The 17,334-nt window shown below is 44.7% G+C and overlaps 1 protein-coding gene across 2 annotated transcripts in view; it reads right to left on the minus strand.

Annotated features, from left to right (window-relative positions):
• The window catches only part of CNNM2 (cyclin and CBS domain divalent metal cation transport mediator 2), a 181,036-nt gene extending 164,160 nt beyond the window's left edge, over positions 1-16,876 (minus strand). For both annotated transcript variants that reach the window (XM_084846429.1, XM_084846430.1), the window contains exon 1: positions 14,265-16,876. In XM_084846429.1, coding sequence (XP_084702555.1) covers positions 14,265-16,080 — 1,816 coding nt within the window. In that variant the 5' untranslated portion in view covers positions 16,081-16,876. The remainder of the gene's footprint in view (positions 1-14,264) is intronic.
• Between the last annotated feature and the right edge of the window lie 458 nt (positions 16,877-17,334).

Raw genomic sequence — 17,334 nt, forward strand, 5'->3', positions numbered from 1 at the left:
TGACATGATTCACTCACTGAAGTTGTATGTCAGGCTCATTCATGATGGTTTGTCATTGAAGGTATTTGTTGCTCATCCACAGAAACGCATGTTGTAAAATCTAGATGGTTATCACACGGATAGTATGAAACATAGTGAAAACAACTATGAATATTTATTATTCCTACTATAACAATGACTATTATTACTACATTTTTATCCCACCCTTCCTCCAAGGAACTCAGGGAAGTATACATGATTCTTCCTAATCACCACTTTTACTACCCCTATGATAAGGCTGCAATCCTATGTACACTTAATAGGAGTGGTATGTGTACTGTAAATTGAACAATGGGATTTATTTCCAAATCAATATGCATATTATCAGGCTGCCACTATCTCATTTCAGTGTTTGTGCCCTTCCAATATTAGGCCCATCTTCCTTATTTGTTTAGCTAAAACAACTTTCACTCACTCAGACCATGACCTTTTGATAGCTTTTCCTTTTGAAAAACTTCTAATTGGTCAATAATATCAGCTACACAAACTGCCCCCAAAGTATACTTCTTTCCTGTTATTTCAGGTCACTACAAGATATTTATTCTTGTATTTATATTGCAATTATATTGCAACTTCCTATTTTATATCATAGCAGAAGTTCTCTCTCTTAGGTAAAGGAGTAATACCAATTCACCGTAACGTTCCACACCCCTTAAGAAGTAAATAATAAAAACACACACCAAATACACATGTACTGATCGGGTGACCTTGGCAGTAGCTAGGCTGCTGTGGCCAGCTGATCTGGGGCCATTAGCCATGTGCTGGTAGCTGCAGCTCATTAGTGTTTAGTATTTACGCTACTGTTTGTAGCTGGCAGGCTGCAATTGGGGACCTTGTCAAATCATTGCACAAGCACCAGGTCACGCTCACTAGACATGGCACGGTTCACAGCACTGCAGTCCTCCAGTGTCAAGGGCTAGTTTTATGAGCCCAATTAGTGGAACTGGGAAAGACTCAAAATTAAAAGTTTAATCAGCAAGATGTGAGCTGGGAATTGAAACACTGCTTTGAAAGTACCCATCACAGTACTCTTTTTTGTTGTTGTTAGCTTATATATTAATGAACCTAACATTCCAGGGTCTCAGTTTAAGCTTACATTATACATTGCTCTCAACAAACCTGTTCAGATCAAGGACCCCACTCTGGGTGCAAAAATACATTTAACTACTGATCAATCTGACTTCACCTTTATGCAAAAATCCATCTATAAAAAATTTGGACTGCAATCCTATACACACGTTAAGATTTATATTTAAAAATCTGACCTGACAACCCTAGCCACACCATATTCTAGACCTTAATTTTTATACATACAAATATAAATACAGTCTGTGATAGATAGATAGATAGATAGATAGATAGATAGATAGATAGATAGATAGATATACACACACACACGCACACACACACACACGCACAGCTTTGGTGTAAGTATACAGAACAGGAACCTAATTTCATCTGATGTATGACTTTTAGACTTTAACATGGTTAAAGCAGTGCGCTACCACAAAATTTAAAATGGTACACGTCTTCTATGTCCAATCATGTACCACGAGGAAAGAGGGGGGGAAATGCCCTACAACCACTACCCCGATACCCTCAGAGGTCAAGTTCCAAATGATCCTGCGTTATATGGAAATCCGGGGGGGGGGGGGAGAGAAGCAAAGGCTCAGGTAATGGGAAGATAGTGTTTACATATATTTTCCAGCCTCTGTTTTGCCCTGAAGTGTATTTCACCAGGAGTTTTAAAAGTATGATGTGTTTTTTTAATGAAAGAGTGTTGACAGGAATACAAGACTTTACTGATAACAAAGTTAGCTTTTGCTTCTATCTTAAATTTATTTTATTTTATATGCTAACTTTTAAATCCCAATTAAACTTGGCTATTCAAATAAGGATTGTGTTTTGCATTCTTCTGATGGGAACAGAAAGAATGTTGTCTAATCGTTGCCGTGAGCCCCCTACCCCATGCCAGATCAAGTGTTACGCTCTTACAGCATGTCAGATCGAGTGCTACTTAACAGCAACTCACATCCCCTTTCCCTAAACTCTGACAACCAGTTCACATTCCTAAGGACAGTTGCATGGGTACCAGCAGCCAGAGAAGCCCTGGAGACAAAGCAAGAGATAGCACTTACCAAAAGACATCAGGGAACAACACTGATCCTTGGAAGAAACTCTACTCAATAGAAAAACGATCACCAAGAGGATAGCCTCTGTGTTTTCCCAATAAAACAAAATTATTCCTCTTTCTGGGAACAATTTAATGTTAAAATACTACAGTTTCCAAGGAACTGTTTTATAAACTTCTTCCTCTTCAGAGGAAATTTACTGAGATTTTTCTGTCTAGGCCGGATAACAGCCACATAATATCAACATACTAAATGCATTGGGGGAAATAGATGTTAGTGCTTTTATATGATGAAAATTAGGCATTTCATATTGATTACTCAAATGTTGCAGGACAAAACATGATGTGTTATAGCTCGGCTGTCATCTTTTTAAAATAAAATCACTGCACAAGCAGTATAACATCTGCCTACCTGCAAAAAGAGAGCCAGTGTGGTGTAGTGGCAAGAGTGTTGGACTGGGAGCTGGGAGATCCGGGTTCTAGTCCCCACTCGGCCATGGAAGCTCACTGGGTGACTTTGGGCCAGTCACACATTCTCAGCCCAACCTACCTCACAGGGTTGTTGTTGTGAGGATAAAATGGAGAGGAGGAGGAAAATGTAAGCCGCCTTGGGTTCCTTGCAAGAGGAAAAAAGGAGGGATATAAATGCAATAATAAATAAATAAATAAATAGGTACAGTGATCCTAACTATGTAGTATACTTTTCATTTGTGCTACAGTTATCAAAAACAGGACGCTGCATTGTCTCCCCATTTATCACATCATCCATTTCTTCATCCTGACAGCAGAGAATGCAGATGCTGGGATGAATCCAGCAGAGAATGGTTAATTGGGAAGAGCCATACCCAGATTAAATATTTCTTCAAAAATCTAATGGTAAGGGCCAAAAAGGAAACACAGAGGGGAAAAAGTATAACACACAACCACAAGAAGACACCTGGACCAAGAAAAGAACCAATCTAGTGAGAGTTTGAATATGGAAAATTCAGGTTCAAATCCCCGCTAGACCACGAAGCTCACTAGATAGCTTTGGCCAACAGGGTTTGTTTAAGATTTTTGTCTTGACCTAGGCCATGCCAAAAGTAGGTTACAGTAAATCAGCGGTTCTCAACCTGTGGGTCGCAACCCCTTTGGGGGTCGAACGACCCTTTCACAGGGGTCGCCTAAGACCATCGGAAAACACATATTTCCGATGGTCTTAGGAACCGAGACACCGCTCCTCTATCCGTCTCCAGGCGGGTCCACCCACATGCAGATACGCTAGATAGAATCTAGCACCTTTGCGAGGCTCCGGGTGAGGGAGGCGAGAGAAAGGGAGGCGAAGAGGGAAGGGAGGCCCAGAGGCTCCAGCGCCGACGGTGGTGGCTCCCCTTACGGGGGTGACTGGCTGGCGGCGTCCGGCGTGCTCTGCCCCGGGGAGGCCGGACCAGGAAGCGTGTGTGGCTGGCCAGGGGGCTACTGAAGCAGTGGCGGCCTAAGCGGTAAGAGCGTGGGGAGAGAGCCAGGCAGGGCTGGCGTGTCTGTGTCCACCGCCTGCAAGGCCCGGCTAGGCCCGGCTGCCTGCCGTGGGGTAGGCAAGGATGGCGTGTGGAGAAATCGGAGATGGTGGGAGGAAGAGCGGCCGAAGGGTCGCCGCTTATGGGTGGGCGAGGGAAGATCTCCATGATACGAGGGACGGCGGGAGGGAAGGGCGGTGTCCAGAACTGCACGCCGAATTATTGGGGGATGTGGGGAGAGAAGGGAGCCGAGACATGGCTGCTGCGGGCGGAAGGTGGCCCCCGCAAGCCAGGAGGGTGAGGGGAGATGGGCCGCGATGGTCGCCGCGGGTCGTGGGGACGGTGTGTGAAGCCAAGGCCTGATGCTGTGGAGTGGGCTGGGTTGCGCTGTGGGGCGAGGAGGAGACGGGGCCCCTGCGAGGGTTCGGGGATCCCTGAGGTGGGGATGAAGGGCAGCTGCGAAGCACTCCACGGGGGGCAGGCGGGCTGTGGGGTTGGGGCGCGGCACGCACAGGCCTGCCCCTGAGGAGTGCGCTGGGCTGTGGGGGGGTGTGAAGGGGGCATTTTTATATGGGCTAAGGGAGGCCTATAGGGTGTGTGGAAGAAGGGCGCAGCGCAAAAGCATATGGGGTGGGTCAGAAGGCTGGGCGAGGACCTGGTGGTCATGGGCCGCAGAGGCTTGTCCTTATGGGGTGGGCTGGGCAGTGAGGGGTGAAGGGGGTGTTTATGGGCAAAACGACCTGGGAGAGGAGCCCTATGTGGGGTCGTGGGAAGCAGAAGCTAGTCCCTATGGGGTGGGCTGGGCAGTGAGGGGTGAAGGGGGTGTTAATGGGCTAAAGAAGCCCTGTCTCTTCTTGGGTGGGGGTTGATTAATCACTATGCTTTAATTATGTTCAATTTGTAACAATGAAAATACATCCTGCATATCAGATATTTACATTACGATTCATAACAGTAGCAAAATTACAGTTATGAAGTAGCAACGTAAATAATTTTATGGTTGGGTGTCACCACAACATGAGGAACTGTATTAAAGGGTCGCGGCATTAGGAAGGTTGAGAATCACTGCAGTAAATTCTTATATCATATTATTAATTTAGCAATCCAGAGATAGGTTAGACTAAAAAAAGAATAACTTGCCCAAGATGGACCTATATCTAAGACGAAAGAATACAGACACTGAAATAATAATACTATGTAGCGTTGGTGGATAAGAATCAAGCTTTTAAAAATGTTTATATTTTTAAATGTTTACATCTGTAACTTTTTTTTAAATATTCAGTGTATAATGTCTATAAATCTTGGTTAATTTTAAATCAGGTTATTTCTAAACCATCATGTTAAAATCTATGCATATAATTTTTTTTACACTGAAACTATGACCATCTATCAAAACACACCAAATTAAAGCTCACTTTTCTCCATCAAAAAAAAAAAAAACTGGGAGGGGGGATCTGACTTCTGAGATCAAGTGTTAAACATGCAATCAATAGCTATAAGCTATGCACTGAACTTTATTATTGTGACTATTTTCAATATTTATGACCATATCAACTGAAAAGCATGGACATTTACTTTCCATGTCATGGAGAAATACAACTCTGCATAGCAATTCAGCCCTTTCATATGACAAGTTTAGAGCGCTTAGCCTAAAATCCAATACACCTAACAGAAGCCTCCATGCAAATGATTTTGCTTAGTGGATGTATATGTCTACAGAGAATTAAGCAGAAATGCATTAATAACACAGCTTTCTCCTTTGTCACTAAGTAGGTATTTTCCCATACAAAAGGTATGTAGGCTGCAAGACCAAAGTTTAGATTATGCTTATAGGTGGCAGCAAGGCCCTACTTCATATGAAAATTGTTTCAACCACCAATTAGCATACACTCTTATTCATGAAACACATGAATTACAAAAATAGGAAACCTGATTTAAGTAAATGATTAAAATCAGCACAGCTGCTATGGAGAAACCACAATACAACAACTTTGAGAAAAGAAATGAATTTTTTGACTGAGAATACAGATTGCAATAACTAAAACACACTAAAAGGGAAGAGAGACATATAAAGTATCTCCAGAGCTATGCTCCAAGATGAACAAATTCTGTTCAACTCAGAACCACTTATCCTGAAAAAGGGGGAAATTTTGATACCCTAGCATGAGAGGTAAGTACATCCAGTGATAACACACATTTATTTTCTGGTCAACCAATAGATACTATTTCCTAAAACGGCTTTTACACTGGACAATATTCAGATTAGGGGTTATCAATTATAATCTACACTAACAAATATATTGTTTGATGGTACAACTTTAAGTGTTTAAGATTCAAATTAAAGTGTATCACCTAGATATACTGATTGTTTGGATCTGAACAGAGTTCAAAGGAGAGGAATCTTCAATGCAGTCAAGTAAATGCTAGAATACTGAAGCAGCATGATTCAGATGCCTTTACTGTGAAACAGGTTATTAGTTCAAACTCTGCAAACTTGTAGTGTAATATAGTAGCAAAGAAAAAGATAAAACAAGAACAAGAAGCAAAACTGAAAGTCTCCAAGTCTACGATTGCAGTAGATAAGGAAGAACTCACAAAAACTCCTGCATAGCAGGGCTGTAAAGGGCACTGGGAAAGCTGCTGTACAATGAATGGTCTGTGCTAAGTGTGCCAGCTTTACAATATTAGTGTCACAACAAAAGGCATTTCAAGCTGAATTCTTGCAGCAAGCTAGAAATAGAAGGCTTTGGATTTAGGATCATACATGCTGAGAACAGCCAGTAAAGAAAAAGGAACAGAAGGAATGCCAGTGGTTTTAGCCAAGGCTCAGGCAAACAGGATCATTAAAAACACACTTGTCAATTGGAAGAGAGGCAAGTGAAGAACTGCCCACAAGTTTCTTTCCAAACCAAAGCTTTTCTGCACTCCCTGCTGTTGACCTCAAGCCAAGTCACTTGGCTTTTTGCAAATGAACACACCCAGCTTCTCTCTAGCAATTGAACTAACCCCTTTATATAGTCCTTGGACTGGAGCAACATGCATTATATGGAAGCAACATGCATTATATTACAGGATGCTAACAACCTAATAATATCATACATCGATAGCTCTTGCTCTATCAGCGAGAAGTAACAACAAAAGTAAGCATAAACCAAACTGGGCTTATTCTATGCTTTCTGCAGGGCCAAGTATTTTCTGCACCTTTGCTGGAGCACCATGTTGAATTAGATAAAGACAGCAAAATCATGTTTCCAAACATCCCAAATCCAAAGAGTTTAGGAAAGTCTTTTAATTGGAAAGGAATGGGGTTTCTCTGTAGTGAACAGCCTCCAGTTCCCCTACCACAGCTTCTGTTACTTCTCCCTTTCCCTCCAAACTCCACCTACGCCCATTTACCATGTCATCCCACCCTTTTTGTTCTTTGACAAAAAAGTTGAAAACCAGATTCCTGAATGCAAATTAAAGTGAACATATAAAATTTTCTTTGCATCATTTATTTTTTGGCAGAGAATATGAAGCAGGTGGGTGAATACACACAGCCCTGTCTATTCACTCACTGGGCCTGTTCCCATGGCACAATAAGCCACGCTGAGAATAAGCCATGGTGGGCTGGTTGTTCTCTCGCTAACCCACGCTACTCCCAACAGATGATCAGGCGCTCTGTGGCTTGCCAGTTTGTTTCCCCCTTAGTCCTCCCGCCCACTTCCTGCACGTATCCCAGGGGCCTTTGCAGCACAACTCCTCTTGTATCCTTGTATTCTCTATGGAAGGAAACTTTTCTGGCTCCCCCCACACACACTCTGATCACTACCCCTTTTCTGAGAAATTATTACGTTTGCAACTTTTTTTTCTTTTTCAATGCTTTGCAAGTGCGCAAATGGTTTTTTTTAATGGTGCTTTGCAAATGCACAATGGGGCTCATATTTTTTATTATTATACTTATAAGGGCCTTCACAAGTGTGTAAATGGCTTTGTAATTTTTTTGTTGGTCCTTCGCAAGTGTGTAGCTTCCCAGGACCACTTCAATAATTAAAAAAAATACGAACCCATTTGCACACTTCAAAGGACCAAAAATAATAATGATAATTTTAAAAATTATGAACCCATCTGCACACTTGTGAAGCACTGAGGAAAAAAAAGATCCATTTCAGTCGGGCTTCAGGCCTGGGCGTGGGACAGAAACAGCCTTGGTCACCTTGGTGGATGATATGAGGAGGGCTCTGGATGGGGGCGAATGCTCCTTACTTTTTCTCCTCGACCTCTCAGCAGCTTTTGATACCGTTGACCATGGTATCCTCCAGGACCGCCTGGAGGGACTAGGCATTGGAGACACTGTATTACAGTGGTTCTGGTCCTTCCTCTCCGGCAGGTACCAGAGGGTAGCACTGGGAGAGGAGGTTTCAGACCAGTGCCACTCACTTGTGGGATGCCACAGGGTTCCATCCTCTCCCCGATGCTATTTAACATCTGTGTGAAACCACTGGGGGCTATCATCAGGAGGTTTGGGGTGTAGTACCATCAATATGCGGATGATACGTTGCTCTACTTCTCGTTCAAATCTTCACCAAGGTTGGCCGTAGAATCCCTGTCCAAATGTCTGGAGACGGTGAGTGGCTGGATGGGGAGGAATAAGCTGAACCCTGACAAGACCGAGGTACTTTTGGTGGGAGACAAGAGGAGGTTGGGGGATGTTGACCTGGTGTTGAATGGGGTACAGCTACCCTTGAAAGACCAGGTCCACAGCCTGGGGGTCATTTTGGACTCCCAGCTGTCCATGGAGGCTCAGGTGTCAGCTGTGAGCCGGACAGCGCTGTACCAACTCTATCTGATATGGCGGCTGCGCCCCTACCTTCCTGACCATCTGCTCCCATTGGTAGTACATGCCCTGGTCTCCTCTCATTTAGACTACTGTAATGCACTCTATGTGGGGTTACCCTTGAAGACGGTTCGGAAGCCACAGCTGGTACAGAACGCGGCGGCGCGCCTGATTAAAGGCAGCCGCCGGCAAGATCACATCACTCCAGCACTGAAGGAGTTGCACTGGTTACCAGTTGTTTTCCGGGCCAAATTCAAAATGTTGGTTTTGACCTTTAAAACCCTATATAGTTCTGGCCCAGCCTATCTTAAGGAGCGCCTCCAGCAACACCAGACAGGCCGCTTAACAAAATCAGCCTTGGATGGTCTTCTCTCTGTCCCATCAGCCATGACAGCTAGACAGGTGAGGACGAGGACAAGGACGAGGGAGAGGGCCCTCTCTGTGGTGGCCCCCACTCTGTGGAACTCCCTCCCTAGGGAACTCCGCCACGCCCTCTCTTTAATGACCTTCCGCCATGCATTAAAAATGTGGTTGTTCAGGCAGGCATTTGGGGTGGGTTAGGGTATTTTTAGAAATATGATGTTTTTAATGTAGAATTTTATTGTTTTAAACTGTTTCTATTATTGTACATTGCCCAGAGTGGCTGGGTGACCAGCCAGATGGGCGATTAATAAATTAAATAAATAAAGGTTGTTAGCACATTAAGCTCATTCCCAAGTGTCATTTCTGTATCGGTGGAGGGATGGACAGCCCTGATGAGGGAGGAGGGAGGTGGTACTAGCAAGATAGCAGTGGCCGGCTTTTTCACAGCTCTTGCCTGGCAGCTCTGTAGCCCATACCGAAAAGCCACTCCCAAGTTACACTACAGAGTTTGCACATCACGAGAAGCCCCTCTGAAAACAAGCCACTCTCACAACCCAACAACAAGCCATAGGTTCTCAGGGTAACTTGTGTGTTACCATGCTGAAGCCTACGCACCGGGTTCAGACATCACAACAAGCCACGCCGACCCAAACAAGGCTCACAACCCACCATGGCTTATCATGTCGTGCAAACCAGGTCACTGTAACCACATGAAATGGAATTCGATAGTATGACTGTTATTCAAATCTTCATTAGTGCTTGTCACTCAAAAAGAGAAGCTCTTCTTCTAATCCAGTGTGTTTATCAAACTTCAGAATGCAGGCACCCTTCTAAACTCAGTCTACCTTGTCAGCCTCTCAATCCTAGCCATCTCCTTAGTAGGCAAGAATACAGGGTTCTCACACACTGCTGTATGTGTGCGGGACACTAATCCGACCCTGGCATTAGAAGAGGACTAGAACAGGGCTGACCCAGACTCCCTTCCAAAAACCAAATGGACAGAGAAGAACGGCTGTGGTCAGAAGCACCTATATGTTCTCTGCCTCATCAGCATCTAGCAATGCTGTATCTCTGCTACCAGGAGGGAAGTGTCTAAGGCTTTACTTATGGCAGGATCCTACCCTGCTCCTTCTAAGTTCATGCCTCACTTGGAGGTCTTCCACCCTCCCTGTCAAAAAGAGGGGGTCACCCAACAGTTTGAGAATCACTGTTCTGTTTTTGGTTTTTTTCCCAGAGCGTGCATTTAGTCATAATACTAAGATTAATTGGGCTGGGCAGATGTTGCAGTTCCCTTTGTGTCAGTTCAGCCCATATGTTAAATACAGTCAAATTATTAATGTTGTAGCAGCAACAAAGCCATAGGCTGTAAAGTACAAAGATACTAATTCTTCTTCCCAAACCAGTCAGGGGCAGCTACACAGAAACTCTAAATGTCAATCACTTTTTAATATATTTTTTTTAATGGCTCATATTATTAATCCTTAAAGCACTGAATGTTAAACTTGCAGCAAGCTCTTGTTCTTGTATATTTCCATTCAGGTCAGAAGCAGAAGAAAATTTGCTTCTAGAAAATTAATCCTATACCTCATCAATATGATAAGAGTTTCAGAGCAAACAGGTGGCACTTTCAAAATCCACCCTGTAGGGCCAGCCCAACACTCTGTTTACCTCAGTGAGGGATTATCTGAAGTTGGGAAAAGTATAAAGGTCATCTTATTTCTGGTACTGAAATAAAGAGTTATCACATTAACTTAATAACTTGAGGGGGGGGAATTGCAAAGGGTGTCTTGCGAAGATATACCAGAGGATTTTTCTTCAACCATCCACACCTAAAACTAGGTAGGCAAGAATCACAAATGCAGAAGCACAGTATATGCACAAACCACTTGAGAAACAGTTGTTTTAAGACAGGAATGATAGCAATTTAATATATGACACCAAGGTACATTTTTAGACAATATTCCTCTAAAAGCCATCTGACTTTCCATTTAAGGAAAGGAACATCTCCAGCTCTAGTAACAGGTCTGGAAATTATGTAGAGAAATATTTCATCATATTCTAACAAATGCAAGTAAGGGCTTCACGCCATACTGTATCACAAAAATGAGATTTAAGAAAACTTTATTTTATGAAGGAATGAGGCACTTATTCCTCCATAAGCTTTTCAGACTAATGTAACCTCTAGAAAATATTCAGGCTTTTCATCTAAGTTAATTGTACTGATTTAACCCAAGATAATCAAAGCAAAGTTGTATGTATCACTGTTTCAATAAGCCTTTTGATGTCTACGAGAAACCTTTAGTAGACATATTACAATCATTTTCAAAGCAATGTCTTTCGCTTCTACAGTGCCACTAAGAGCAATCCTATGCATGTTGACTCAGAAGTCAGTCCCAATATGTTCAGTGGGATTTATCCCCTAATCAGTGTGTTTAGGATTGAAGCCTAGAACAACATGATTGGGGAAAGAGACTTCTTTTACATTTGGTTTCATTTTAAAGAATTCAATTTTGTTTTTTCCACCACAGTCCTCTTGTTGCAGTTCCTTTATGTATATATATAGTGCCCCATCTTTCTCCGACACATGCATAACACAAGGTGACTTACATCATTTAAAATTACCACATAATATAAAAATCACATATTAATAGTATAACAATATCAGCAAACCCTAGGAGGACAATGTTTTAGTAGCATCTTAAAGGTGAAAGCTATTGCTATAAAAATGGGAAAGTAATATTAGCATCCAACAGCTTTAGAATTACAGTTTGTAATTCAATCTGCCCAAATTTACTGCTTAGAAGTTATAATCCAGCAAACAACTCTTTCCTCTTCACCCTCTCTAGAAAATGGCTATCTACAATATTTTATCAGCCAAAATATCTCATTATTTGTGTAAATCAAAATATTTCAGAACTTACAGTCAAGGTTACTTTTAAATGGAAAAGGCTAGGGTACAGAGCCAAATCTTCACGAGTCAGACATTGCTCTGAATCTAACCGTCAGAATTTACTGCCTAGAAATCAGAAACCTGAGTGCAAAAGTTCAGCTACAGTGCAGGAACTACCTTGAAAAAAGCACTACCCTGTTTACCCAAGTTGTAGAGCAAATGCAACTCTGAGGATGGTCAGTGGGGCAGACTACCTTCAACTGAATTCAGTCTGTGAAACTTTGATAACAAATTTATTTCTTTAGATGTATAGTCTGCTCCAGCCTGCAAGCAACAGGCATCTTTCACTATGCCTTCCAATTTAACCATTACTCCAAGGCCATCCCAAACAAGTAGGTTTAAAATGTTTCAAAGGCACTCAGGACTGGCAAGTCTGCAATAAAAAAAAGCTCCATAACTGATGGGCCACCCACAAAGGATGACTAAACTTGAGAAACAGATAATGGGCCAGTTCACATGGGGAGAGGATGGTTAGGATAACTGGGGGGAAGGTAGCGAAACCACAGTGTGCCTGCCAATCACATGAGCAGGAACCGTGCAGCACTGCATGGTTCCACTACCCCTGACCCCGGTTACCTGGCAACCGTCCCAGCATGGTTAGTGCACATCCTGTTGTCCTCCACGGCGCAAACAGGCTCTCAGTGGCCGAAATGGCCACACAACCATAGAGAAAGTCTACAGTGGCTACAGCATCGCTGGCAGTGGCAGACACTCTAGCTGGCGGACTCTATGGCCACAGCCCGGAAGTCCTCTGGAGCCCATTTTAACCACTGGAAAGCCCACTAGATGACACAGTAAGCCACCCAGAGGCCCCTAACCCTTTTGCAGCAGGGTGGTTAGCTGGGATTGCTTACTAACCACACGGAACGTGGTTTTCTCCCCCCATGAAACACACTAAGCCACTGTGGTTAGCAAAAAAAAGTCCCCCAAAGCCCCCCAAAAAGCTATCATAGCTTGGCGTTACATGTGAACAGGGCCAATATCAATAAGAGGGTGTCCTCAGTGGCTTTCAGAGATCATAATAAGATACAAGGGCATATATGGCAGAATTCATATAAATCACATGGACCAAGATGTTCTTTAAGGGTAAGTGTCCATGATTAGAGTCAGTCAGAGCAAGGCACCAAAAGATGCCCTCTCTCCTCAAAGTCAAAGTGCACAGTACAAGCCTGGCTGAGTTATTTTGGCACCTGAGGCAGAAAACCTGACAACCACCTTTTACCTTTCCTGGCAGTAAGAGTATAACAAAAATAACCTAAATTATGAATAATTTGCTGCCCTTTCATGACATCCAAAATCAGCTGCCTCAGTCAGCCACGTCAGTCTACCTAACACACAGTAGGGCAATCTCTGGTGTTTACCATAGGTGGTGTTCCACCAGTGGAAAATACTCCAATGTTACCAGTGGAACTACTGGAATGTATAGACAGCTATCAAAAATAGAACATAATTACCCACAAGTAACTATCAACACCAATGGTATTTTATAGCGTCCATATCAGGAACCACTTCACATTACAAATTCACATTACAAAAATTCTCACACAGAAGACCCTTCTGTGTAAGAATTAGTTTAAAACCCGCATATAGATTGTAATGCAAAATGACTGTACACAGGTGTTTGGCTCTGAGTACATATGGTGTACATGCACTTGAGAGTCACAGCCGATCACAGCCTCAGAGCATGAGTACAGGGGTGAAAAGCACTCATCTACAACCACATGTTATCATCTAGACGCAGACTAATTTTTGTGTCTTCCACATAGGAATTTGTGCCATGGGTCTACAGACATTCAGTCTTAATTCTCGAGGTTCTTCTTATATACAATAGACATAATATTCCTTATCTGTAATCACTTTAAAGTGGTTCAAAGCGAAAAAAAAGCTGAAATTTAAAAGTAGCTTCCAAAATGTATGACCCAGAAGAATACATACCACATAAGCAACACTTTACTATGTATTACACTACAAAACATGTGATTCATTACTTTTGCCTACAAATTTGTATATGCATTTTTGGACAAACATGTGACTTGGGCACATAAACTTCCCTTGTTTCATGCGACACTTGTCCAGAATATACTTTAGAATGTATGTATAAAACCAAGTGTGCACACAAAAATGTGTGTTAAACAAGGCACATGAGAAAGATGCCTATAGCAGGGAACCACAATTCCATATCAAGTCTGCATACAAACTGGCTACTGAATAATGTGTAAATCAGTTCTTCAATAGAAGCACAGAGACATAGAACTAAGGAAGGCAGTAGATCAAAGCCTATGATTACCAAGAAAAAAAATGAAGGGAAAGGGATCAGTTTGCTACTCTACAATTTCACCAATGTGATATTGAGCACAGAATTCAGCATCCCAGGAATGTCAGCTTTAAAAATTAATCAAGTTCCTAGCCCTTAAAGCTCACTTTTGTAGTCCCCTTTCCCACTCCCATCACCAATCACCACCATCCCACCTTTTTTGAATTCTTCAAGCATGGCATCAAGCTTGGTGTCATTGAAGACAAAGTGCAGCGGATGGTTATAGAAACGTGTGATAGTCTTGAGTGGGGTGCAATCATCAGGATCCACAAAGGCCAAGTCCTTAACAAAAAGAAGGTCCACAATGTTGGAGCGGTCTCCTTCAAAGACAGGGATACGAGTATAACCACTCTCCATGATCTCAGACATAGTGTTGAAATCAAGGACAGCCTCGGCAGTAATCATGAAGCAGTCCCGGAGTGGAGTCATTACATCCTCCACCGTCTTTGTACGCAATTCCAGTGCCCCTTGAATAATATTCAGCTCCTCCTTGACCAAGTCATTGTAAGGGTCAGTGACCCTCAACATCTCAAGCAGTTTCTCACGATTATAGACAGTACCAATTTCCTGCCCTAAGACACAGTCTAGCAGCTTGCTGACCGGGTAAGAGGCCGGGAAAGTCATCATCATGAAGAACTTGGTGAGGAAGATGGTGTTGGCGCCTACGGCAAGGCCGTGCCGGGAACAAATAGCCTGCGGCACGATCTCACCAAAGATGACGATACCGATGGTGGAGACCACCACAGCCACCAGTCCGGAACCAGCAATGTCATCAAGCAGGATGGTAAGGGTGGTGTTGACCAACACATTGCCCAAAAGTAGGGAGCAGAGCAAGTAATTGCCCTGGCGGCGTACAGGCTCAATGCGCTTGGCATAGTTCTTCTCTTTTTCCGTCCCACAGTTCTGCACAATACGCAACTCCATAGGATCAAGGGCCATAAGTCCCAGGTTGAGGCCACTGAACATGCCTGAGAGGCACAGTAGGAGGGAGATGAAGATGACCTGAAGCCAGAACGGAAGCAAGAATTTCTTCTCCTCACCCACGATCATCTTGGTGTCCTCACCATCATGATAAATCCAGGTGGTCTCAGTCCACGGTCCCCCATCAGGGCCAATAATGCTCCCTCCGCCACTGCTGCCCCCAGCCGAACTCCCTGGGGCCCCTAGGATGGCTGGGGAGGACACAGAGGTGCATAGGTAGTAGGACTTGCTCTTCTCCGTTTTGCGCAAGGGCTTGATATCGATCTCGATTATACCCGAGGTGCGGCGGTTGAGGGTGATGTGTGGAAGGATTATGATGTCCGAAGTGCGGATGCCGCAGCGTTGTGGGACCTGCGAGGTCGAGCCGATGGGAGCCGGACCATCTTCTTGCTCAGCCGGCGGCCGCCTGCCTTCTCCATCCCTCCACCGCTCATGCTCAGTAAAGGCGATGCGGGACCAGGTCTCGTTATTAATATTCTGCCCATAAACCCGCAGCTTGACATGGGTCCTCTCGCTCACTCGTAGTACTCCCTTCTCCATGAACGACACGTCGTCCGTGTCCTCCAGCCGCAACCCGATGATCACCGTCTCCTCAGAGTCGGACGCGCCGGGCAACGAGGCGGCGGCGGCGGCGGCGGCGGCGCGCGGGGGCTGTTCTCCGAGGCAGCGGCTGAGGAGGATACCCAGCAGCAGCGGCAGCAGCAGCGGCGACCGCGGCAGGACCCGCGTCTCCCTCTCGCCGCCTCCCCCCGGCCTCGCCATGAGCCAGGCAGCAGCCGCGGGTAGAGGCGCGGCCATATTCCAGTCAAGGGAGGCCAGCACTACCAGGGCCACAGTAAACGGAGCGGCTTCATCGCGACGGCGCCCAACGGCCAGAGCGAGCGAGCCCCTCGAGGGATGACAGGCGACTGCCGGGCCTCGGCCAGGAGCCGCTCCAACCCCTACCCCTGAGGGGGAGGGGGAGGGGGAACGGAGCCCGCGCGTGCGCATCTACCAATCAGGTGAATACAGGCGGGAGAGCGGAGGGGGGGGCAGAAGAAAAACAACTGCCCAATCAGCGAGCGAGCGTGAGAAAGGGGAGGGGGCGAAGGCTAGCCGGCCGGCTGGCTGGCAGGTCGCCCGCCCTCCTCGTGCAAGCTGGGGTGTGTGGAGCCGGCGCGGGAAGCAAACGGGAATCTCAGTGAGCTCGAGCGCCCGCCTTCAAGTCAGAGCCAGTTAGAGGTTCCGTCGAAGGTGAAAAGCCGAGCACGAGGCCGACTCGGAACAGCGTGCGCTCGCTGGTCAGAGTACGCCCGACGTCTAGGGAGCGGCGGGAGAAGAGCCGAGCCGACTTTGCTCAATAGTCTGTAGAGCCGCTACAGCCGGCACGCGCCGCCGCAGGCAGCTACGCTACAGGGGCTCGCGGCGCTATGGGAGAGATCCGCCCCAGCCCCCTTTTCCGAATTAAAAAGCGCGTGACCGCTGTGTGTATGCGAGCGCTAGCTGGACTGAACAATGGGCCAATGGGGAGGGGGGAGAGCGGAGATTGGTGAGAGGAATAGCCAATAGGATCGAGAGGTTTCTGCCGGCTCCCGAGTCCTCTTGAGATGTCAGCCGCGAAACAGTCCGTGCAAGAAGCGTGTGTTCCAGTCCGTCCATGGTTTATTCGCTTGTGCTTGCAACCTTAAAAAAATTATTTCGTCGCTCATCTCCTGTCAGATGATGATGATGATGATTACACTTCTACACCGCCCCATAGCCGAAGCTCTCTGGGCGGATTACAAAGATTAAAAGCTTTAAACATACAATATGCAAAACTAAAAAAAAATAACGTACAACGGACGGTTGTCTTTCTGTCTAAACATATCTTAACTAAAATAGCATTTTACTCCTTTAGAAAATATTTTAGCTTGTTATGATTTATCCTTTAAAAAACAAATTAAGCTCTTGTTGATCTAAGAAAGATATTTCAATTAAAAATAATAAAATATATTTGTTGGTCCCAGAGCCGATGAGTCTATACCTCCCCATCCTGCAAGCTATCATTGTGACAAACGTAACTAAGAAACAGCAAGCCAGCCAGCTTTTGAACAATTCTTCTGGAGCTAGAGTTTAGCCTGAACTATGAGTGAATCATCCAGATTTGTATAGGTCCATCTAGATTTCAGCATCTGGTTAGAGTAGGATAGCAGGGTGGGGGATGTGTGCACGGTGGAATTCTGTTAGTATTAAACAAGCACTAACAGTGCAATCCTATGCATGTTT

The sequence above is a fragment of the Heloderma suspectum genome, chromosome 3 (assembly GCF_057233095.1).
Source record: "Heloderma suspectum isolate Gila_16-S chromosome 3, 16-S_ref, whole genome shotgun sequence".
NCBI classification, from domain to species: Eukaryota; Metazoa; Chordata; class Lepidosauria; order Squamata; family Helodermatidae; genus Heloderma; species Heloderma suspectum.